Source organism: Pagrus pagrus, assembly GCF_965226575.1.
Source record: "Pagrus pagrus genome assembly, chromosome: 10".
In the NCBI taxonomy this organism is placed as follows: Eukaryota; Metazoa; Chordata; class Actinopteri; order Spariformes; family Sparidae; genus Pagrus; species Pagrus pagrus.
Genome location: NC_140194.1, coordinates 14,707,353 through 14,732,888, shown reverse-complemented (window position 1 = coordinate 14,732,888; position 25,536 = coordinate 14,707,353). Strand labels below are relative to the sequence as shown.

At 43.0% G+C, this 25,536-nt stretch overlaps 1 protein-coding gene across 1 annotated transcript; it reads left to right on the top strand.

The window, feature by feature from the left end:
* The first annotated feature begins 1,303 nt into the window (after positions 1-1,303).
* camk1db (calcium/calmodulin-dependent protein kinase 1Db) lies at positions 1,304-25,427 on the top strand. Its single transcript, XM_084365261.1, has 11 exons — positions 1,304-1,912; positions 13,963-14,094; positions 15,144-15,218; positions 17,396-17,534; positions 17,909-18,035; positions 18,282-18,357; positions 19,216-19,328; positions 20,633-20,711; positions 21,436-21,523; positions 21,639-21,801; positions 23,457-25,427. The coding sequence occupies exons 1-11, from the start codon at positions 1,818-1,820 to the stop codon at positions 23,606-23,608; spliced, it is 1,239 nt and encodes a 412-aa protein (XP_084221387.1). The 5' UTR covers positions 1,304-1,817; the 3' UTR covers positions 23,609-25,427.
* The last annotated feature ends 109 nt before the right edge of the window (positions 25,428-25,536 follow it).

The window sequence follows — 25,536 nt, the reverse complement described above, 5'->3', positions numbered from 1 at the left end:
CTTGACATACGCAGTAGTGTGAACAGATCCAGCATCCAAATTCTTTATTTTTGCACTTGAATCTGTTTCTCTATAGTGTCATTTAAATTAGTTCTGGTTCTTGAAATGGTTCCTATCAAGAGTCTCAAGACCTTGTTGCGATCCTGTAAATCCTGTAGGCCCGCGTTTTCACCAGTTTTGAGCAAAACCATTGCAATAAAGGGTGTGTCATCAACTGAGGGAGTTGCACAACCTTTCACACTACCTTTTCAAGGTGGGAATCTTGTTACAGAGGCGGAATAGGAGGACAGTTTTGTTCCACCTCTGATCTGCCAGTGGAGGTGGTAACAGAGCCGCAAGACGACATCTGTGTGTAAGTTCAAGCTACCAGCGTGGGACAGGAGTGTGTCGGTCTGATGGCGTTCAGTCTGACAGCTGAACAGATCCTTCACTCAAAGTTACAAGACCGAACAACAGCAATATGGTAGCAGGTGGTGAATTTGGCAACATATATGATGAAAAAAATACCGATTTTATACATGGAGAAGTCGCTGTCATCCTATCTGTCCCACCGACTCTTTGTCTTTGACTAATGTAGAAAAAGGTAGGTCACTGTGAAGGTCAGGCCTCCCGTACATCCCCCTGGAACAACACATCCCTCTCCTCGAGTGAGACCCAGACAGGGTCCGCTATTTACTGATGGCGATTATGTAATTATGTAATCTAGAGCAAAAAACGTCTCTCTGTCACTTTCCATGATGCATGGTGGGTCAGCATCTCAATCACAACACATTATAACAGCATCCTTATGAGTATAAACAGTCAGCGGACACATTTTTATATTTACAGGTGGTCAGCGTTATGATGTCTACCATCACACCTCTTTTGGTTTCACAACGCCGGGTCACTGTATGAAATGACACACTGGAAAGGGGCTAATCACTTATTTTAAGCAGGTTCACACACGTTTCTACAAAACCTGCATATACATGTTAATTTAGCTGTGGAAACATGGAGGGAGTATGGAGGGGGGGTCAATGAGGGTCACCTGCTGTGCATGAGGCCCCCTTGAGTCCTAGCTTCGCCCCTGCCATTGAATCTCAACACATGTCTGAATGAAAGCACCTGCTGTGGAGCAACCAGCCACACATTTGGTTAAAAAAAGCATGAAGATGTACTTATGAGAAACACCTTGATACTGATGAGTCCGGCGGAGTTTGCACCGGGACGGTGATTTGGTGCAATGCGAACACTTAGATGTCTCAGTGTGCACGCTGTCAGATAGAAAGGCGGGAGGGAGCAGCAACCTCCCACTCCTCCTATTGCTATAACAACCACAGGGCGGTCTGTCGGTCGGTCTGTGTGTGACTCGGTGGCACAGCAGCTCGGATGCGACTTCCAAGTGTCATCCTCCGACCTAGGATCACCGCATCGCCGCCCTGACACTGACTGAATCCCGGCCGGAGAGCAGCAGCAGCAGCAGGAGGAAGAGGAGGAGGAGGAGGAGGGAGAGCCTGTGTGTTTCCCCGCCACAGTGATCTGAACAGTGGGGAAGCTCAGTGTCGGGATCCGCTACGTCAAACAGATTAGTCAAATAACCTCTCGGGGGTAGGACATACCTCCCCTCATTGGGCTTGCCTGGGCTGAGGAAGCGAGATAGTCTGCGCTGACGCGCAGCCAGGAAGCCCTTGGCGAAATACAGAAGTGCACTACTTTTCTTTTCTTTTCTTTTGTGTGTTAGACGTCTGTGGTGGTGCTGGTCCTCCAGCAGCGTCTCCTCCTCCTCCTCTTCTTCTCCTTCTTCTGATTCTTGTCCTCCCCCCACACCCCGGTGAGAAATGGCGAAAGAAAACGGCGAGTCCAGCGATGGATCTTGGAAAAAGCACGTCGAGGACATCAAGAAGATCTTTGACTTCAAGGAAGTCCTTGGGACGTGAGTAACAAAGCGACACACAAACCTTTTTGCAGCCGACTAGAAACTTTGCACTCCGGTCATTTAACGCGAGGCAACAATGACACATTGTGTTGTTTGAACGGAAATGAAGGCAGACTGACAGCTGTTGAATATTGGTTGAATTAACTGAGAATCGCTCGACGGTGACAGAGACACAGACACAGACAGACAGAGACACAGACAGAGACAGACACAGGGACACAGACACAGACAGAGAGGGGCCCTTTGAACTGAAATCCAGCCAGCAGGAGCATCATCATGTGTTAATTGTGCAGGGAGTGGAAATAATGCTTCATGAGACACAATAATGTGTGAAGTCAGACACGCCTGATGCTCCCTCGTTATGTCACAGTTCATTCAGAAACTACTGCAGCTTGTTTTTATTCTTCTTCCTCCTCCTCCTCATCCTCCTCCTCCCAGGGATCATCCATGCAAGCTCAGTGCAGGCAGCCATTTATTTATTTTGTGCAACATGACAACTCCTGTGAAAGACAGCAGGGCCTGTTTGCGTACACAAACCACGAAATCACCCAAAAGTCTGGGACCATCTGTGATGTGCTCTCTCTCTCTCCAATCTCGTCTTCACACACAGATCTGACTTCAGAAACATTATGTCTGGGTTTACAGCCCGATTAAAGGCTTGTCGTTCTGGGACCACTCCGGTTCGAGTCATTCTCCTGCCCCTGCACCCCAGAGCAGACGAATTCCTGAGTTTATTTTGGTCCGCCGTTAGTGCTGCTTGACTTCATGTCTTTTCTTCTTTGAATAAGTTATGCCGCAGACAGAGAGACAAAGTGTTCCCCTGAATGGGAGACCTTAAGGAAACAGGTCAGAGCCGGGTCGTGCTTTTATGACGGAGGCGAGTCTCATCCCGGGATCGATTTTCTTATTTTCGTGCTGGTTTTTGTCCCCTAAAGACGCGTCCATCCTCCCTTTACTGAGAGGAATTTAATGATGTTTGTTTTCAGGGGGAAGAGCTGTGTCTCTGGGGAAATATCTTGTTTTTTTCCCTTAATTTGGACTCAGAAACTGATGTCAAGCTGAGCAAAAATGCCCTCCGAGCTGGTCATTCATATAATAAAACCGACACGCAGCGGTTTGCTGTCGTAATATATGCAACCTCGTCCTGTGCAAACTGAGAATAATCTTCTTGGCCCGTCTTCATCATCCTCTCTCGGTGCCGCTCAGCGTGACTGCAGACCTTTTTTTCCCCCCGAGGAGCAACATCTCCTTAAAATTGTCATATACCGATTGGTGATTCACTTCACAGCACTTCAGCTGTTGTACCAAACAGTGAGACGTTCCTACCTGGAGGCTGTTCTGATTTCCAGAAGGCTTTCATTTATGTGTGAAGAGCCTCTGAATAACACCAGTGAATCATCGGTGATTTACTGTCCACACACACAATGGCCAGGTTGGAGGAACACACATCCCTCGCCCACAGCTCACATCTCACATCTTTGTGGCCCGTTTGTCACAGTTTGGCCCTCCTGTTACACATCGTACAGCGCGTCCTCGTCCTGATCGACTTTAAGTAAGGCTCATTTACTAGTTCCTGTGTGTCTTAATCAGGGAGTGCCCTGTTGCTGCACAGCATGGTTCAGAAGAGGCCACCCGGGGGAGAAAAGCCCAGCAGCACTGCAGCTTTGAGGATTAAAAATGAACAAGGAAGGACTGTTGGCCAGAGGATGAGATGTAGATTATCCTCCTCCACCTCCTCCTCCTGACGCTGCCCCAACTTCTAACTGTAGGTTTCTCGTCAGGTTTCCCCAACGGTGTCCAAGAGGGATCATCCGTCTGCAGCATCTCTGTGCCAATCTGAACTCATTCATTTCAGCAGTAGGAGTACATTTACTCGAGTACTATAAGTCAGAGGTGGCAGAAGTACACAAGTTCTTTACTCAAGTAGAAGTGCAGATACTTGGACTCAAGTAAAATAAATAAAGTGCAGGCGCAGGACATTTCTACTGGCCTTTTCTGTGCAGAACTAACTGAACATCACGTCATATTAATATAATTCAAATACTATTAAACTTAAAGGTTGAATCAGGAGGATTTGTCCGATCGATTCCTAAACGCACCAGGAAGATGGTTTTCTGTTGAGTCCCATTCTGAGGACATTTTGGGTTGGTCCCGGGAGTAGCAAGATAAGAAAATACAGGAAGAGGGCTGCACGGTCTCTGCAAATACAAGGCACTCACATGCTACATCTTTTACTTCGTTTCATCTCGCTACGTCTGCTAGTAAAAGTACCAAAGTATTACTTCTTACCTCTGCAAGAAGTACAATTTTGAGGTACTTCACCTGAGTATTTACAGGCATTTTTTGTTTGTTTATGCTTCTACTCCACATTTCAGGTGCAAATATTCTACTTTTTACTTAGCTACTTTTGTCTGACAACTATGGTTAGCTTACTCTGCAGATTAAGATTTGACCCACTAACCTTGTGCTTTAGTTTATAAAATGTGACGCATTGTTTTTGATAAAAAGACTCATCGGTCTGAAGTAGATAAAATTAGCTTCACTTCCACCAGCTACAACAATAAAACCAAACACAAAACAATAAAAAAAGGACCATTTTGCAGCAAACCTTGTACTTTTAGTACATTTTACCTATTTTATTGATGCATTTTACATTTCTTTGATACTTTAAAGCTGCTACAAAGCAGTCAACATTCATTTTTTGTTGATTATGGCGGTTCGTGTCTCTCTTGTCACGACGCTGTTTTCATGCTCTGGTTAGGTTTAGGCACAAAAAAATAACTTGGTTAGGGTCAGGAAAAGATCAGGGTTTGGCTTTAAATACCTTTTTTGGTCACCACAAATACGGCTGGAAATCTCCTGAATTCTGCCCCGGGGACAGGCATTAGGAATATCATGATTATTTAGAAATAGCCAGTCTTCTTGCTGATGGTCTCGTTTGCTTATGTAGGTCATATAGAGGCATCAGTATTAAACTGAGACAGTTTCATAACCAGTTAAAAGTTCCTTGTAGTACGTTTGAGTACATTTAGTTGCTAATACTTGACACCTCTGAGCTAAAGTGATTGTGAGAGGCACAGCTGTTCAGGTTATTATTCAGTTCTGACTGATCAGATATTGACAGGAGTTTGAGAGGAGGAAGCCTGCCAGCTGTCGGTAATGCTTCGCCGTACTTGTTCCCGTCCAGTAGCTGTTGGGATCTAATGAGATCTTGGCAACTGAAGCCAGTCCTCCTTCCTCACCGCCACTTGCCTTGCAGCTAATTTCAGACCCTTAAGCTGTTGATACTCTGTGGAAGCGAATTAAGTAACCTGACCACAGACACCTTCAGAGATCCCAGTGGGGATGTGCAGCAGGTTGTTTCTCACAGTGGACATGTTGAGGTTAGATTTTTTGGGATCCAACCGATCCGCTCCTCCCCCCTCTTTCCCCAAATTTAAAATCTGTATACTTCACTGTACGTGGCTCTCTTCAGCATAATTTTAATCTAAGGTAACACAAAGAGAAGGACGGCCAATTACTTAATCTGCTTAATAATGTAAGTATCACAGTGGATACTAATACTATAATCGGATTGGTGCAGCCCAATTCAATGAGCTGATATATCTGCCATTATGAGCTCATCATCAATATATTTTTATCACTCTATTTTGGTGTTTTATTTAAAAAAGAAAAAACATGAGACTGCCAAATGCCAAATTTATGTTTGAAACAATGTCTCCCTGACATAGTTTTCCCCCCAGTAGATATCGACAAATCTATCAGTACATACATTATGTTGTTTCTTCACAAACAAGATGTAAACACTTATTCAGCTGATATGGTGAACTTTCTAGCATTCATCTGTTGTCGTGTTTTAGTCCACATGATGATTACAAGTCAAATATCTGCTCTCTTTTTGCTCCGTTTTTGGTTTCCACCAACTGTTGTAAACAATATCTGGCTCTTTAGCAGCAAACATCTCCACTATGTTCAGCTTTGTCTGCCATTTGGTGCCGGGCAGGTAGCATACAATGAATTTTTATAGCTTTTTCAAGAAACCACCCTCACTATCTGTAGATCTCTGTTAATGTATTATTTCCTCCTGCTGCAGCTCCACATTAAAAGCACTTAACTAGTGAAACGAGATGACTTTATAGAAGGCTAGTCGTAGGGAATGCAGTGTGTTCAGTTAGTTTAGCACATACCACCATCTTTCATCAAATGTGCGTCTACAGAGCAAAACGGCGGTCGTTTCCGGCATTTGTTGATCCGTTTGAATATGTCAGGGAGAAGTTTTATACAGTCTGTGGGAGTAATGGAACAAGAAAGAGCTGTTGGATGAAGAGCTGCAGGCAACAGGCCGCACACCTCCGACTTCTCAGTCAGGTAACCATCTCCTTTTCCCTCAGGTTCCTTATTAGCATTTGATATAAATCTGAAATACTGCCACCATTATTTTGTTGGTCAACTGTCCTTACTCTTGTCACGTGACACCTTCAGTTTATAACTGTACAGTCCATTATCCAACTAAGTACAGATATAAAAGAAATGTAGAACAACGGTGGGCAAGTTATATAATTGGTGTATGCCCGAACACCGTGTCACACCGGGAACACAGACTACAGCGGCAAGCCTATTAAACAGTCAGCTGAAAGATGCTTACAGCTCTGTAGAGCTGAGAGTCCGGTGGTAATTCTCTGTTGGATCATCACTACGGGTGACCCCTTTCACAATATGATTCATCGTTGATAAAGAAATATTCACGATAGCTGCTTTAAAAACAAATTGAAGGAAGAAATTCTCGTTAAAATGTCAGTTTATGCTAGAGGGAAGAAAGAATATTGGCTGATATATCGTTATATATCGATATGGGTATGGGTTGTGCTCTACAGCTTACTCCCCTCAGGTGAATAACATAAAGAATGCTTATTTATTTCTTATTTCTTCTCCTGAAATGTCACGGTTAGAGGAACAGTCCACAAACGATCCTTTCCAGTGCCTTCTAAGTGCTTTGTGGTGTATTTCCTGAATGCCACTTTCTGAGTGTTAAGTGCCAAAGTTGTCCTCTGTTGGCTCCCACTGCAGGGCCAAACAGAGCTTATAGCTGACTCATTCAGGTCAGTTTTCACTCCCAAGAGCCACGTCTTTAAGAGAGAAAAATCCCCTTTTTCTGAGTTTGATATTGATGAATAAACAGGCATCTACATCACATCTGAAACCGACCCTGGCTCTGACAAAGCCCTGCTCTCCTGTGACTGCCTCCATGCATTGATCATTTTCTGAAACACAGCCCGTGTAGAGACTAGTTGGGTCCTTGATGCAGTGAAAATGGCAGCTAGGCAACTGGGACGATGGAAGTCTTTATTTGCTACCTCTGAAGGAGACACTACCACTTCCCACCTCCACCACCACCACCACCACTGTCCTCCAGCTGCATTTACTGTGGGAGGAGAGACTTTGTCATTGACCGTAACGATGGAGAGTCAAATAATTCACCATAATGTTTTCTGCTTTGTAATTTTCTGGGCTTCTATTTGTATTCATGTCCCTCGCAGCACAGTGAATGCCTACAGACCCACATTGTACTATCCACTGCACTCAGAGAGTTGAAGTGTACCAGACTACCTCGTATCAAAGCACAGGAGGCGGTAATCACCCTTATTAAAATAATTCAGCTTCTCTCTGACGGGCTGATCTGTGGTTTCAGACAGGCTTCTGCCAAACATTTCCCTCGAGCGGTAGATATTTTTCCTTTCTAGTTGTTTGTGAGTGGCATTGGCTCTTATCAGGCTGCAAACTGACCATCGCTCCCTGTTTGATCAACAGTCCGGTGAACACAAAGTGCGCATTCCTGGAAAGTAGCCCCAGGTCCAGTGTGCAGCTGGGTAATGGTTTCCAGCTTCAGTCGTTGGGACTGTGAGCTGCTGGATTTCATTTTAGTCATATCAGTGTAGTTGATTTAACTCTGCAGCACCAGATCAATGTTGTTTACTACCTGAAAGGACAGAAAACTAATTATGGCTAGTGTGGCACCAAGGACCAGAGAGGAAAACCTTAAGTTAATTGATAACGTTACCCCATTATCAATGAATCTGCCAATTAGTTTTTTCAGTTAAGTGATTCATCTTTCAGTCTATGAAATCTAATTTACTCTCAAAATAAAGAAGAGAAAAGACAGCAAATGTTTGGCATTTGTGCTTGGAAAAATGACTAAAAGTTGTTGAGTTGTGTACTTACATTATTCCATATTTTTCAACAATGTTCAAAAGAATTCTGTGATTTTACTCTCATGCTGCTGATATTTACATACATTGACCTTAACAAATCCAGTATTAGCCAAGCTGTCATGGAGTATTTTTACATTGTTATGTATCTACCTTATTTAAAGATCTAAATACTTCTTCCACCGCTGCCCCCATAAAGATTCTTTACAGCAAACATAGAAACCTGATCCTGAAGGGGAGAGGGTGGTATATGATGAGGAGAGTAATGCATATTGCACAAAGTAAACTGTGTCATTTTCAGCAAGTTTGCTCAGCAGACGCATAAGTTTACAAAACTGTAAGTAGACAAATCACAGTTGAACAGATGGTGTTGTGAAGTCTCCTAAAAGTTAGAAGTGTTTTGTGTAACTGTAAAATTAAATGCAGCCAATATAGCTTTTATAACCAAATGTGAGGGATCTTATAATAAAGAAAATAATATATAAATGTCATCTGTCAGAGATTCATAACTGCTTCTATTGGGCGATATATTGTCCCAGAGTTTATGCCAGTGACATAATGATATTATAGCATAACAATGACATTAACTTTTAATTCTTAATAATAATATGAACAATAAATAAAATGGACTTTTGGGCTCTGTTAACATAATGTCACTAAAATGAATACTGAACATTTGGTCATGTCCATATATTGGTAAGTTATTAAGATATGTACGATTATCATGACAGGCCTCGTCCCAAATCTCCAGTATCTATTGCTATGTTAAATAAACTTTACCTACTTACCGTTAAAATTCCTTCACAAACATAATACATCAATTTAACGATGAATCTGTGGAAACATAGATGGTGTCATTGGTCACATCTCTGGTTAAAGCTCTCACTGCACCATGACTTTGACTTGTACGCAGTAGGTAACGCCGGCGGTATCTCTACCTGGATTACCAATTCCTGACTTTTCCATCCCATATGTTGCATAACGGGCCGCTGTAATGCATCTTACACAAGATGATTCAGTGTGATTACTCAGCAGCACCACAGTACATGCACCGCCTGTGAAAGTCAATAAGCCAGCCTGAGTCGCTGAGACCCCCACCCCCTCCATCAAAAAAACTTCCTCCACCGAGGAGGCGTTTCATAATCGCCGAGGCCGTCAAGCTGAGGCTGCAGCCTGAAAAAAGTTTCTTGATGATTGTTTGATACAAGACTTTTTTTTGCATCTGCAGCATCAGCCGGGGGTTTCGCACAGAGAGCAGCCCACGTTCACATTTCACATTAGTCAGCCGGTTTGGCTCGGCCATCTTGCACACAGTGTGGTGGTGTTGGGTGACTGCAGACTGTCACACGCAGCTCATTCTGTTGTCCAAGAGCCGTGACGAGGGAGCACGAAGACTTTGCAATTCAACTATTGTTATTCAAGCGCGCAAGTCAGCGTGCTGTCTGTGACACTGGGTCGGAAACATTTTGCAGCCATACAATCATATTCATCTTGTGTGATAGAATTTGTTGTGCTGGTATTGTAGTCAGTTATGGTTGTTAAAGGTCCAATGGGCAGAATTATTTGGATTCAGTGGGATCTATTGGCAAAAAATGTAGAATTGTTGTGTCTTTGTTACATTAGAATTATTTTATATCCACAGAGGGAGCCTCATCCACAGAATCCACCATGTTGCGCCGCCATGTTTCTACAGTAGCCCAAAACGGACAAACCCACACTGACTTTAGAGAGGGCCTTTGAATTTTAAGTGTCCATCGCAAGGAAGGGGGATGTTTGGGGTTTTCAGTTGGTTGGTTAGCTTTCCTTCAGTGTGTTGTATGGGTTCTTGTGCATGTCAAAGGTTCTGAACGTTAAAAAGGCTAAAAAGTCCACACTCACCCTCGGAAAACACTGCTCCTGAAACGCCTCGTCAGTAGTCTCGCTTTTAAGTCTGTGTACCTCACACTACGTCACATATTTGCATTATTTATGCAGCTATGCAGGCCTGTAAGAATTGATTTAGCATAGCTGCTCTGTTGTTGTTGTTATCGGTGCTGGGTCAGGCATGTGTGAGCTGACCAATCAGAGGAGAAGAGAGGGGGCCGTAAAGAGGCAGGAGAGAAAACTGATGTGTTTTTTGAGCACTGAAGCATGTAAATCTATTTAAGTAGTAACCCCCCCCAAAAAAATGATGAACCTGAAAATGAGCATAATATGTCTTGAATACCAGGAGAGGCCTCATAACATAGCATAGTCATTTTGTGTTCGGTGCCTGTATGTCATGTGGAATTAAAGACTTCTTGTAAATGTTCTGGCTGGCCCGTAGGACCCCGAATCAACGGCCAGACGGAAGCAACTAAAACTGTGACTGCAACAGGTGTGAGGTATCTGCAGTTATAGCCTATGTTTAGCCTTCCTGTGTACTTGCTTTTGCTCTTTGCACTCAAGTTGCCATAAGTAGCTGTTATGTATAATGATAAAATACTTTCAACCCGGCTCCTGCTTTTCATTTCAAGTGTGAGTCGCTGACTGGCTTTCTTAAAAATGCTTCAGCGTTGTCATTAAAAGTCTGGGTCCAATCAATGATATTGCCCAATAATTAAAGTGTTCCACTTCTTTTCCACATCTGTGCAACATGTTGGACTTTACCAAACAAAAACACAACCATCCTTCTTTTTATGAATGCCTCTAAATCCTGCACAGTAGACCTTTTTAAATAGTACTGAGGAGCTTTCATTACAACTCTCCACTGCCAGATATTCATATGCTATCCTATATGTCAAAGATAAAAAACAAGTTCTTACATATGTAAAGCTCGAACCAGAAAATGTTTGCTTGAAACGATTAATCGCTATTTAAAATAGTTGCTGATTAATTCTCTCTTGATCGACTAACTGTTTCCGAGTCATATGTGATTGCTGTGGATGTGTTACTCTATATTTGTGTGTATGTATATATGTGCAGATAACAGTGCGTGGGCAGCAGCATCATCACCATATGCATGTCTCCAGCAGACATCGCACCTTTTTTCCCTGCGAATTGCGAATTAATAGATTGAATTCTATTAGAGGCTGCGACACAGTTTGCCATGCCTCGTGCATCGACGGAGCGAGGAAAGTCACAGGCTTTTGGATTCTGTCATGTTGTCATTCACAGGAAGTGATGTTGCCGCTTGTCAATGTGGTGAGCAGGGGGACCGAAATGGCGCTGCATACGTTTCTGAACGCCCTCTCAGTGAGCTCACGGGTTTCCTGTGGTTTTCAGCATTGTGTGTCACCTGCTGCAGAAAGCGTGCTCTGAAAAAAGCCTGCAAGAGGGTTGCTTCACAGGCTCAGCGTGCTGGCGGAGGAATTTTGTTCTCCTCCTAATGTCCACACAGCTGTGGAGACCGGTCGCACGCGCTGAATAGAAATGATGCTCATTGTCCTCACGGCAACAGCTGCGGTGGGAAGATAGTGCCACAACAGTCCTCCAACTCCCTCACTTACACAAGCCCTTGAATTTACATACTGTCCCACATCATGTGTCAGAATGAGGTCAAAGTCAGAAGGACGTATGCTCCGAGCCCTCTTACTTCTGTTTGTTTGCGGCGGTGGCCGTGTTCCACCTCATCACACCTCGGGCGGGGCTTTATGACCAGGTAGTGTGTTTGTGCACAGTCTGTGTTTATGTGTCGCTGCTCTGACTGACCCCCATCCCCCGCCGCGTGATGGTGGAGTGAGGGATTAGCGTGGATTTGATGGCCTCGGTGGGACTTAGTGCAGTGAGTGGTGCTGAGTTTAGAGCCTGTTGAGAGGAACTGATTACACTTTGAGAGCATAACAGACCTTTTGATGTCTTCCTTTTTGTGAGGCGACGGATCACTGAAGGTGCATTTTTCTACATTAGTTTTACTTTCGTATGACTGATGACACTTATTTAGCAAACAAGGTATACGTCAGAAAGGGAGAAAACAAATGCAGGAGGCTGTGTGGTTAGAAACAGATGGCTGCCATTTCCATAGTTTAAGGGCTTGTCCTCCTTTTTTCCTATTGGCAGGAGATTAGCACAGAGATAATGAAAATAGCTGGATTATAAGTTGATTGCTCTTTTGCTGCATTATAAGTGGGCTAAAACATTGCAGGATCACAGGAAAGTCACTGGCAAAGCACAGCTATTTCTTTTAAAAGCTTTTTGGCTGCTAGAAAGAAAGCCATCACACAGAAATGGCTTCTGGCAAATGCTCCAAAAACAACGAGCACACTGCAGTTTGAATTTGAATCAAACTACGGAGAGACTGGCCTCGATTCAAAGGCTGATGTGAAGAGTGTCAAATATTGGGAAAAAAATACGTGTGCCTAATAAGATGTAACCTATAATACTGTATGTTGCTTAAAGTATTGTATTGCCTACGTCAACCCATTTTTAAGCTAAATGTACAGTGGCCCTGAGGGTCAAAACACAAACAAAATATCAGAAAGCATGGGAACATTTTAGAAAACATTTCGGGAAAAGACAACATTTCAGAAACACAATGACATTTCAGAAAACACAACATTTCAGAAAACACAATGACATTTTAGAAAACACAAAACGACATTTCAGGAAACACAATGACATTTTGGGAAACACAACGGCATACTGTACATCACACAAGACGACATTTCAGACAAAACAACAACATTTCCGGAAAACACAGCAACATTTCAGAAAATAAAAATCTCAAACGTGTTTTTTTTTTTTTTTGAAATGTCGTGGTCATGCCTTTTGATTTGTTGTTGTGTTTTGACCCTTGGGCTTGAAAGTACGAATACAAAGTTGCTGAAACAAAAACCTCTATTTCAGCTTTACTGAAGGAAAAAGGTCAAAAAGTAAAAGAAAAATTGAAGCCACGGAGCTGTAGGGGAGAATATTGATGTAAAACTAAACATGACTTTGAAGTCAGACAAGCTGATCCATAATATAAGAGCTGGGGATAGGACAGAAATCAAAAACACAGAAAATCTCAGTACTGTGGCCTCAGTTTACTATTTTATTTCTTATCCTGATGTGTAACGCAAAGCAAGCCTTAATAGTTATTCCATCATTTTTATTTTTATTCTTATTTTTATTGCTTGTATAATCTTTATTATCCTAACTACATTTTTTGTTTTTGATAGTTGTGTTATTCAGTAAACTTCTTATTTGGCTTTTTATTTGTTTTGGCGTGCATTAGTCCTTCCATTTTAACCTCCTACCTTCTGTCAGTCACTTGTAAAGTAGCACAGTTTGGTTGATTTGAGATCATATCAGTTGTTTTTGTTCAGTGAATGTGACCTGAAGAGGTTCAAATCATCCATCGCCTTTTTAACATCTTCACGAAAGCCCTGCTGAGGGTTGCATCGAGGGAAAAGGTGCCTCTGAAGGTCTGTAATGAAAAAAACGGAGACGGAGGGTGAAAAAAGCAATCACGCTGCCTGCTCAGCCAGATTTATTAAGGTGGACTGACTGTGGTATCATAGCAACTGATACAGATTGCTTGAGCAAATATTCCCTTAATTCTCTATTTGTTTTTAAAAGGCTCTCTCATGTATGGAGACAGATGGCCGAGGAAGACACGCTCTCTGCCGTCCTAAATGGGTGTTTTTTAGAGGTTTTAAAAGTGTTTGCCGTGCTTTTGGCTGCACGCGAGCACCGAGCGTAAGCCAACACAGCAGGCTGCTGGCCATAGTCAGGGACTTTGCCAGTTCTCAGTAAATATTCACAATATGCTGTTTGTGTACTCTGGCCCGTCTGCCTCTGAGTGCCCTCTATCTACTCACAGACGACAGGTTTTCTGTGTCAATATTGCCCGAGTGCACATGAAGCAGCAGGACTAACATGTTTCTCTTTCTGTCTTTGCAGCGGTGCGTTTTCTGAAGTGGTGATGGCTCGGGAGAAGACCACAGGGAAGATGGTGGCAATCAAGTGCATCCCGAAAAAAGCGCTGAAGGGGAAGGAGACAAGCATCGAAAATGAAATCGCCGTGCTCAGGAGGTGGGTACCACGTGACTAGGCCCATGAGGGAGTTTGCAGAAGAACAACGGCACTTTCGAAAGGGTCCACTACCGCGCAGCGTCCTCTGGGAAGCTTCCCTTCGCTCTGAGTAATGACTCAGAGTTGGGACACTGGTGCCACTCAGTTTATTTAACAGTGATTGTCAGGCTTAAGTGACTTCCTTGTCGAATCCCATCTAACCACCATTTCGGCTCCTCGCAGTGTATACACGCACACTCACACAGCTACACAGAGTATGATAGGATTGCATTGACACAAGGTGACACTCCATCCTCCTCCAGGGCCTGATGGGTGATAATTCCCCCGAGAAGCTGAGTTATCAGTCTCTCTTGAAGCGAGCGTGCCAGGTGTTGGGTGTAGTTGCCTGGTTACAGTTTCTATCCTTTGACTTCCTCCTTTTTTCTCTCTGTCGTCCTCACTTGGGTCTGTTTGTCTAAAAGCCCTCAAACTGCAACCTCCTTTTTCGTTCTGGACTTAGAAAGAAAGGAAGTTCTGAAGGTTGTTCAGTCCTTTGAGACTCTTCCCGCCTCCTCCTCTTCCACCCCCACCTTTTCCTTTTCAGCCACCTGCCCTTGTGAACACACTGTCATCTGCATATCTCCTTGCAGAGGTGTTTTTTTTTTAATATTAAAACCTTGTTGGTTGCCTGGACACAGGCTGCCAGCGTCGTGATCCATCCTATATTATTTTCTTCAGGTGCTCCTGCTGACGGGGGTTGCTGCTTCGTGACTCATTGATTAGCATCCTCTAAGAATCCCCCTCCTCTCCATCATGCACAAAAGGTTTTCTCCCTCATTTGAAGCGTACACTTTGCCAGGTTCATTTTTGAACATGCACACATGAACACACACACTGTCACACGGAGCCTAAACAAGTGCTGTACCAGAAAGCAAAAAAAGCGTTTTGTTTTCAGTTGGCAGGGCGTCATTTCAACAAAAGAAAAGGCTAATTGCACCTCATTAGAGTGTGTGCTGAAATGAACACAGGCTGACGGCAAACAAAGTGAATTTTCTGTTCTCCCTCTCCAGGATAAAGCATGAGAACATCGTGGCTCTGGAGGACATCTACGAGAGCTCAAACCACCTGTACCTCATAATGCAGCTGTAAGTACATCAACCCAGTTCATTGTTTGTTGAGGTCAGCTCTTTGTCTCCCATTTGACAGGTCATTTTATTAATGTCTTGCGTTTTTCGCTTGGCTAACGTCTGTAATTTTCTTGTGGCATTTTTGCCCTCAGATGAATGTCCGAGTGAATACAGTGATGACAGTTGAGACTCATTTTTATCTGAGAAGAGTTAAACCACTCTTATCAGTCTGTTGTCACACCACAGCCAGCTGCCACTTAGCTTAGCATAAAGGCTGGAAACAGGGAACCGGTCTTCTTCTTCTTCTTCTTCTCATTCCTCTTCTTCTGCTTCTTCTTCTTCTTCTTCTTCTTCTTCTTCTTCTTCTGCTTCTTCTCATTTTTCTTCTGCTTCTGCTTCTGCTTCTTCTGCTTCTTCACATTCTTCACATTCTTCTGCTTCTGCTTCTGCTTCTTCTTCTTCTGCTTCTTCACATTCTTCTGCTTCTGCTTCTGCTTCTTCTCATTCTTCTTCTTCTTCTCATTCCTCTTCTTCTTCTTCTTCTTCTTCTCATTCCTCCTCTTCTTCTTCTTCTCATTCCTCCTCTTCTTCTTCTTCTTCTCATTCCTCTTCTTCTTCTTCTGCTGCTTCTTCTTCTTCTTGTAATTCTTCTGCTTCTTCTTCTCATTTCTCTTCTTCTTCTTCTTCTTCTGCTTCTTCTCATTTCTCTTCTTCTTCTTCTCCTCATTTCTCTTCTTCCTCTTCTTCGTCGTTTTCGTCGTCGTCGTCGTCAGTGAGGTTATGTAAAGTTTGGAAACAGAAGTAAGAGGATTTTAAATACCCCAATCTGTACGATTTGCCTAAAAAGTAGATTCTGGAAGCTTTCGAGATCGATGACGACCTAAAATCGTCAAATCGCCCCCGCTCAATTGAGTCACCGAGTTCAGCATCTGTTTTTCAAAAAATGAATGCCGACTAATGCTTGAAAAACCCAGAAGGTCGTTTAAAATCACTTATTGCTGTGCGAAAGGTATTTCCACTCTTCTAACCATCTGGATGGCAAAATTTTGTCCATCCACTGCAAAAGCTTTTTAACCTGTAAGAAAAGAGTCCAGCAGTAAATGAAAACTGCAACTTGTTTTCTTGAGCTGCTAGGCCGGACAAAGACACATTGACAGACATGAGAGAGGTTTCAATCATCTCATCCATCTCTTGGAAAGAAAGGGATTAAGTATCTTTCATTTAAACTCTTAAATCTCGAGCTCCAGCTTACATTGAGGCCATTTTTTTTGTTGTTTGTGTCAGAAATATCTTGTTAAATGTATCTCAGGCAGGGTTAGCAGAGGTCTACGTGTGACAAATGTCCCTCTGTACCATTTTTTTTTTTTACCGTTTTCCTGTGTGGTATATGTCATCATGATTTCAGAAACCTTTCCCCTCACCACTAAGTCACAGTGTTTATGACTAATGCACCAGCCATTTAGGCAGCGATTATCTGCCCGCATTGCACCTCTGAAAGGTGGGTAATGTTGCCTTGAAGCCTCACTTATAAGAATGTTGATCGCCACTCGTCGGTGAAAGCAGGTACACTCTCATGATAATGCTCGGCTTAATATGAGTCACCTTTTGTGTCTTTGCCTTTCTGTAATTGCGACTTTAAGTAGCGAAGAACATTTTCTGGTACATTTTCCGATCACATAATGTGACAAAGTGGTTCGCCTCAAAAATCACAATGATATGTGAGAAATACTGGAAAACTGCATCTGGTAAAATAGTGTGTAACTGACTGATTTAACTAGAGCCTCAAAATTACAGTGAAATAGATTCAAAACAAAAGCAAACAAAAGCTTTACAAATTACAGTGACAAAATGCACACAATGTACTGTATATGTACCAGTGCCATTGTTGTGTTCCCGTAATAATTATAACCTCATGTAACATTTTCCAAAACGAATTGCTTCACAGTGTCTCGGGATCACCTTACTTAGCTGGTTTAATAAGAACATAATAGCAAACATATCACAAACAACAACAACAACAACAACAGCATCTCTGAGGGGACACGCCACTTAATTGTGCCCTCTGGTGGGGAGCCTTTTAAATCATGACGTTACGATGGTCAGGGATTAGTAGTCGATGGCTGTCAGCTGTCAGACCGCTCATCGGCCCAACCCTAATCACGATATAAACCAGTCTATTTTCTGTTTGCTGACAGGGTGTCTGGAGGTGAGCTGTTTGACCGCATCGTGGAGAAAGGCTTCTACACAGAGATGGACGCCAGTCGGCTCATTCGACAGGTCCTGGATGCAGTCAACTATTTGCACTCCATGGGCATCGTGCACAGAGACCTGAAGGTACAACAGCATTTAATATTCATTGCCAAGTGTAGTTCCTTACAAAATCCACTGAATTTGTTGTTTATGAGAACTCTTTTGTCTTCTGAGAGGGGAAATCCCTGCTAGTTAACCTGTGTGAGTGATGTTACGTGAGCGCTCAGTGAGGCTCACCCACAGAGGTTAAATGTCAGGGATTTACCTTCTCGGTAAAACTGATGAAGCCTCTTGGATGAGCTGTAAAACCCCCCCCCCCCGACCCTTCAATGACAAATCCTGGGATTTGGTTTCAGTATTTTGTCTGATGTCTTGCTGTCTGAATGACTAAACTTAATCCACACAGCACATAAGGTCATATAACCACGCATGTTTTGACTCTTTCCTCTTATTTGCAGCCTGAGAACCTGCTGTACTTCAGTCCCCACGATGAATCAAAGATCATGATCAGCGACTTCGGTTTATCAAAGATGGAGGGAACAGGCGATGTGATGGCCACCGCCTGTGGGACTCCAGGATATGTGGGTGAGGACGCCCTCTGAGCTCCGGCTTTGGTGGAAACTTCCTCTGGGATAATTACATCCACTAGTTGGCTAAACATGATCTAATCTAATCTGCCAGTAGCCACAGGATAACCTTTGCCATCTGCTGCAGGCACACATTTTAGATTCTTCTCCAGCCTCCTGTCTCAAAGTGAAAGGTTGAAAAACGATGATGATGATGATAATTAGTTTTCTGACCATTGTTTAAAACATACTTTCATTCTTCCAGCTCCTGAGGTTTTAGCCCAGAAGCCCTACAGTAAAGCTGTGGACTGCTGGTCTATTGGCGTCATCGCTTATATTCTGTAAGTACTCACTTTTAAATGTCAGTATGCTAATTTTCTGTGTTTGATGGCTTGATTTTCATGTATGTCTGAAGCTTTATTTAAGAGGAAATCCTCAGAAACCACAAGGGAAACCTCAGTGAGATTATAAACTTCTTATCAAGAGTGCAAAGTTAAAGTTACAGACAAAAGATTAGAAGTAGGTTGCGTCAGTTGCCAACAACACAATAAGAAAGGAGCTTACATACTTGACAAACAGTTGCATTCTCAGACGTTTTGGTTAGGTTTGGGCACAAACATACGACGCTTTGACACAACCTAAAAGCTGTCGGAGGGTCAAGCAGTAGTCTGAGGGAAGCCCACAGCTGCTGTTGCTATTTCACAGAGCCTATAAAACTTTCAAGGGCAAGCTGCCAAACTAATTAAGTGGTGTCGCTCGTTAGCAATGAGAAAATCCCTGGTGTTGTTACCCGTTCGTTAGGTGTGATGAATTTTGAGGTAATTGGATGAAAGAGTTTCTGATGCCCTCTCAAATGAGGCCTCTGCCTGGTGCTTGTTATGTAGAAGTTTATACTGTTTCATAATCAAGTTAAACACACAGCATGGATTTATGTTGTAGACTTACAGTTTGCGTGAATATTTTTCTCCATATCATATGAAAATGGACTGTTTTGTCCCATATTCTCCCCTCTTAATATTCATGTAGTGTCTATAATCCCTCTGAACCATCTCCTCTTGCATGCTATATGAAAAATCAAACTGCCAGAGAATGAGATTAGGCCACAGCAAATCCTTTTTAGATTTGGGTTAAAGTTTCTGACATCAGCCGGATGACGGCACTCACTGTTGTTGTGTAATCGTCCGTCTTCATCTTTGCAGGCTCTGCGGTTACCCTCCGTTCTATGACGAGAACGATTCGAAGCTCTTTGAGCAGATTCTGAAGGCAGACTATGAGTTTGACGCGCCGTATTGGGATGACATATCGGACTCAGGTGAGCTTCGACGTATGACTTATATGTGTTATGTGTTATATGTGTTTGTGTCTGTGTGGGCCAGGTTCACTTTTACCCCAAAATAAATTGTTTATTTTAGGGGGTGAGATAGCTTCTATTAATTTTCAAGAAGGGAACTCATGCAAAACAACATCAGAAGGCTTTAGAAGGTTATTGGACAGGCCGATGAACGATCTGACAGCTGACATATTGCAAAAATATGACTAATACACCTGAATCCTGCAGTGTAAAAAGAAATATGAAGATATAGACTTTTCCTTTTACCTCCAGTTGCTCCAACAGCACATGCCTATTTTTCAACTCCTTAGTTTTCCTATTTATGGGTCTTGGCACACATTAAATCCTTATATCTGGGCTAATCCCTCTTTTCCCCATTTTACATTTTCATAGTAAATATTTGATGATGAGCGCAGTTATCTACATCCAGAGCAGAGATGGGTCAAAGGTTTAGGCCCTCACAACAGAGAGGCGATGTCACACCCCCTCCAGTGAACCACTGTGGGACCTTATTTCAGAAAGAATATGTGTGGTGGTCAACGGCGAGAGACAAATCATTTTTGATCTCGCTTGAATTGTGCCATGAATTACACACAAGATGTGTGTCAATTTAAACTCGAGAAAATCACAGTTTGGCGTGAAAACGTCTAATTAGAATATCTACACACACAACAGTTGCGTAAGTGTCGTTGACTCATTCGAATGCTCACCAAAGCCCACAACTGAAACCTTGTAGTCAGCTAGCTCACAGAACTGTCTGACTCTCCCTTTTTTAATACTTTTTCTGTGAGGAGGTGACGGCCATGCTGGTGTTGGTGAAGTATATATAATGCTCTGAGGTCATGCTCGCGGGTCTGCACAGAAGGAACGGTTGTTTTGAGCCGCTGTGGAGATAGACACAGATAAGATGTGCTGTCTCCCAGGCAACCAAGGTCACACTCTGTTCCTCTTGCATCTAAACCTTGACTATATGTCATACGAGAGACGCACAGGCGCCACGATAGACCCAACTCCACATTCTCCCATCAGTTACAGCGTGACTTAAGTCAGCACGTTTCCACAGAGTATTCGGTAGTGGGTTAAATAGTCACAGAGCGGGAAGTCCTTCAGAACTGGCGTTGCATTGCGTGAATTTCAGAGCTCTTTCCAGGAGCTGCCTTAGGAAAATTTACACGTGATTGCAGGATCTGTAAGATAAACCGTCACAAAAAAGCCTAAAGTCGCTCGCTGTGGCCGAGTGTAGAACATATTCTCAGCTGGATGTGCTCTTTTGATTCCTTCCACAGCCAAAGACTTCATCAGCTGCCTAATGGAGAAGGACCCGGAGAAGAGATTCACATGTGACCAGGCTCTTGAGCACCCTTGGTGAGAACCTAACTGCCGCCACACTGTGCCCCAACCAGACAAACACAAGGAACCACACATCTCGGTGCGACTAAACAGCAGTATGACGCAGATTCCCAGGCTTACGCATTTGTCATGGAGAACATGTCCTCCCACTGTCATCTGTCGCCATGGCTCCGAGCCGCGAACCCACCTCTGCTCGGCACCGCCAGCCCTCAGAGAGAAATCTGCTGAATAAATGGCTGCCAATTAGTGGCTGGTGTCCTGAAGGATCCTTGAAGAATGTGGAAGCTCTAATGAACAATTAGGATGTCTTCCCAGGCCTGAGCCGGAGCTAACGAGAGCAGGCTGGCGTGGGCTGCTGTCTCTGGCTTAGGTGGCCAATATGAATAGGTCTGTTAGCCAGTAATGGGCCTTCTGGGTCCTGGGCAGGTGGTCATTCAGATACAAATAATGTGTTTTGTGACACCGGTAACAGGTATAACAGAGAGAAATAGGTTTCATTGACAAGGTTTCATACAGAGATATTATGATGAATGTGACAGAAAGTGTTACAGTGTGAAAAACATCCAGCCATCAATCAAAGATGTTTTAGCAGAATGAAAATAAATGAGCTGATAGGAATACAGCACAAGGACGATTTCCAAAGTCTGACAAATACAAACACAGCATCACCTAAATGATTTATATTTGTATGTGTGAAATGTTTTGACATGATCTAAAAGGACTTGGCTTTAATTTTCAGGATTGCTGGAGACACTGCCCTCTGCAAGAACATACATGAATCAGTCAGCCGACAGATGCGGAAAAACTTTGCCAAAAGCAAATGGAGGGTGAGCACAGAAGACCATTACAGACAACAAACACAACACAATATTCTGAAAAGAAAAACGGTGGTAGTCTTTCTCTTTGGCTTTACATTTGTCTGTTTACGCCCTGTCTTCACAGCAAGCTTTTAATGCGACGGCTGTGATCCGCCACATGAGGCGCCTGCAGCTGGGCACCAGCTTTGGCAGCAGCATCCACAACGCCAACTCTGTGTCCAACCCTCAGAGCCGCGCTCCAGCCAAGAGCCAGTCTGTGGACTGCGCCCCGCTCTCCCTGACGGACTGTGAGTGACACTTCAGATGCTCTCTGTAGACGCAAACACATCCAACTTAGTCCTGCACTCAGCTGAGCTCCGCTCACTCTGCTGCCGTCTCCGTTCAGCTAATTGGCAGCTGTTTAAAAAGCCCTCTTGGTGTAATTTTCAATTAAACATAGTAAACAGAGTTTGATGTTTGAAATGATGTAGTCACGATGTTTCTGCTGCCATTTAATGTAACATAATATCTTTTAAGAAAATATGTAACATAACATCATCACATCTCTGATTAAGTAAGTTGTAAACTAAAAATGAACATAAAGCAAAATATTTAGCTTGTTCCAGCTTGTGAGGATTTATGATATAGAACATGGATTTAATGAATTTTATGGATTTAAAGGTGCAATATGTAAGAATTTCAGTTTAAAACATTAAAAAAGTAACAAAATATCAACAGAATGTGAACAAAGAAGAGTTTTGACGTTATATCAAAGATGTGTATGTATTATGTTGCAGGCATATCTATTGAAGTTAGCATGCTAACCAGTTAGCCCAGCGCTGTCCTATTAAATAATACCACCCTGAGCTCCCAGTGCGGACAGTTAGCTGCACAGCTAACTGGCTAATGGCAGCTACAGTTAGCAGAAGTTAGCAGTTACTCTGGTGAAATGATGCCCCCTATGTCAATACAGACTACTAAACTATTAACAACACATAAATGAGTCACATTGGGTGACATGTTCCTTCATTACAATGGACATGTGCCACTCTGCCGTTGGAGATATTCACTAGAGCATCAAATGAGTGTTAATTCATGGCTGAAAATTGCATTATTCACTGTCGTTTGAGTAACATTTGCTAAAAAAAAAACTACAGTACTCAAGTGTTTGGGAAGATTATTATATATTTATCTCCAGTGGGCCTTACGTTTTGTTCACATCGGCTGCTTGTGTAGTGCGTGACAGCTGCATTGCCGAGCTGCTGCTGCTCACTCGCGGGGTTGGTTACAATCAATCAAAAGCTGACATCATAGAGAGAAGGGGGAGGCAGAGTGCAGTTTAAATTCAGGGATAATGGTGCACATTTTCAGCTCGTTTCCTGGAACACATTCAGTGTTGTACTCGGTTGTTCACATGAAAAGTGACAGAAATAGTTACTACTAATAAAAACAAGAGCTGGAGAGAAAAGTTCAAACCCCTCCTCTAAATTCAATTAATGATGTAATGTGCAGTTGATTGCTGAGGTTATTCCCCAGGTCAAATACTGATGGTCTGGGTTGGTGGCTGGCCTGTGCTCTTTGGATAGGGAGACATGTAGACATAAAACCTTTAAACTCTTAAAATGAACCCAGGATCTTGAGGTCTAACAAGACGATGCTGTGACAATAAAGGCATTTTAATATTTTATAAGAGAGTGCCTCAGAGTTCTGCTAAGATTTTTATGTCTTCTAATAACCTCACTGACTGGGTGACTTTGTAAATTATGTAATGTGAGTTATAGCTGGCGGCATGGTGGATGAAAGTATCTTTAAAGCAATATTATGTGTTAATTGTGCAAATTGAGAAATGCATAGGCTATTTCAAGTCTACAGGGCATTTCAAAATTGAGACAAAAGATTTTTTGGCCAGATCGCTCACTTCTATTGGACCGTCAATGACATGCAACTACATTTTCTCCCACAGGTCCTCCAATAGCTCCTTTGCCCTCTGCTGTTAATGCGTTCGATCAGGACTCTGACGCCCCCTCACCGGTCTGTGAGGAGCCATCAGTAGTGGCCGAGCCACCGCGGCCACGACCCTCCACCGTCACGGTCATCCACACTGGGACTAAATGACGCCAGGTTCCGCGGGAGGTGAGCTGGGAGACCACAGAGCTTTGAGACGGTGATAAAAAACCATCCCAGGCCTCAATGTTGTCGCCCAGTTTGCCCATCCCGCAACCTCCCATCTGTTTCTGCCAAACCACGGGAGGAAATTGAGGAGCGTTTGCTCTGCTCCATTTACCATGGCTCAGCACGGCACCGCGCTGCTTACCTTCCTGCTGTCACACTGACCTGGAAGTATACAGAGGGGAAGATGCTCACCAGAAGTGGAAGCCATGTCCAACCTGGATCATGGCTGTCTGACAGACAGACAAGCAGCTGGTCTGGGAAGTGCCACACTAAAGGGAACTGTTTATTGAAGCTGCTATCATTTTGGACTGTGAGCGTCTTGAGACAAGGACGCTCCGCTGTATGCCTTGTGTAAATATCCTGCCTGGAACTGTTGAGTGGAGTCATGTTATGCAAGTGAAATATAAGCTTCAAGCCGTGGTAAATAATCGTGACATCATCTGCACTCTGGACTTCTTGTCGTTTTGACAGCTCTCGTTAATTTGCTGTGGTATCTGCTACAATGGCTCGCAGGGTAATAACTCCCAACAGTGTGACAGTGTGTGTTCTCTCTTTGCTTTAACGTGCGTGGACATGAAACACAAGCAGGACGGTGTGCTTCAATTGCACTAATGTATTGGATTATTTATTTTCTTACAATATATTATGACTTTTTTTGTAATAATACCACTTGCAGAAATGTGTAAATGTCTTACTAGATTGGACTGACCAGTTATTGAATTAAATGATAAAGATACAGTATCTAATAGTCGTTACTTTGTAATTGCTGTTTTTTTTGAATAATCAGTTTTGACTGTGAAGTCCTCCTCGACCACAGGAGGGCGACCTCGTGTTGTTGCTGTGTGACCAGTTCTCAGGGATGTGCTCCAACATGAAGCTAACCAAACGCCCTCTCAGAGTGACGAGGATGGTGAAGGAGTTGAAAAGCAAAACCTCCAAATACTGCATGTTGTTCTAATGTGCCATTGCGAGAGTTGTGACAGATGCTTCCCCTTCTTTAAATCCCCCTTTATTGAATGTATGAGTGTAATGTAACTCGTACTGAATGGATTGTTTTCCCTTTAAGAACTATATTTGGATTTAAAGAAAATGTATATCAGTGAAGTGTGCGTTCACGTCTGCAGTAAAACCTGTAAAAACACAAATGAATGCAGATGTTACTCTACTGCTCCCACTGCAGAATCGTCAAGCCGTACAGTTCAGTAGTTGTATTATCGTGCTCTGCTTCCGCTCATGAAGTGGCTGGTCTGAAAAACCGCTCGCTCCCTCTGTGTTTAATCACTGTGCTTTCATACCAGCCTGTTGAATTTAGCAGAAGGACTCTTTCTCCTTCTCTCACTCCAGCTCGCTCGCTCTCTCTCTCCGGAGACTTTCACACAGAAGAGAAGGGATCCGTCTTTGTATTTTCTCTGTGGTACCTATGTTCAATTTTCAATCACTCAAAAGGGGAAAAAGAAAACGGGAACACTCCAGCAGAACATGCCTGATATCGAGGGCTTTGCGATCTTGAATTATCTAAAAATGTTGTGGTGAATATTTGACTTGACTGTAAATACAAAACTCAACAACACAGTTAGCTTGGGTCTTGAGTGTTTATTTTTGTCTTTCCTGTATTTTTTTTTTTTTCCGCAGAAAACATCAACAGAAATCAAACTATGAAGCGTTAAAAAAAGCCCCTCGGTTTGCATGTATTACATATTGTTGCAGAAATGTGCTTTGGAGTTGTAGAAATTCATGTATTAAAAAAAGAGGCTTGTTTGCATGTGTGGTTGCTTCTTTGACGGGGTAAAGTTAGGTGTTATACACATTTCTTAGAGTAAAAGGTGTTACTGAATACAGATTTTTAAATCATTATGTTAAAAGAGTTTACT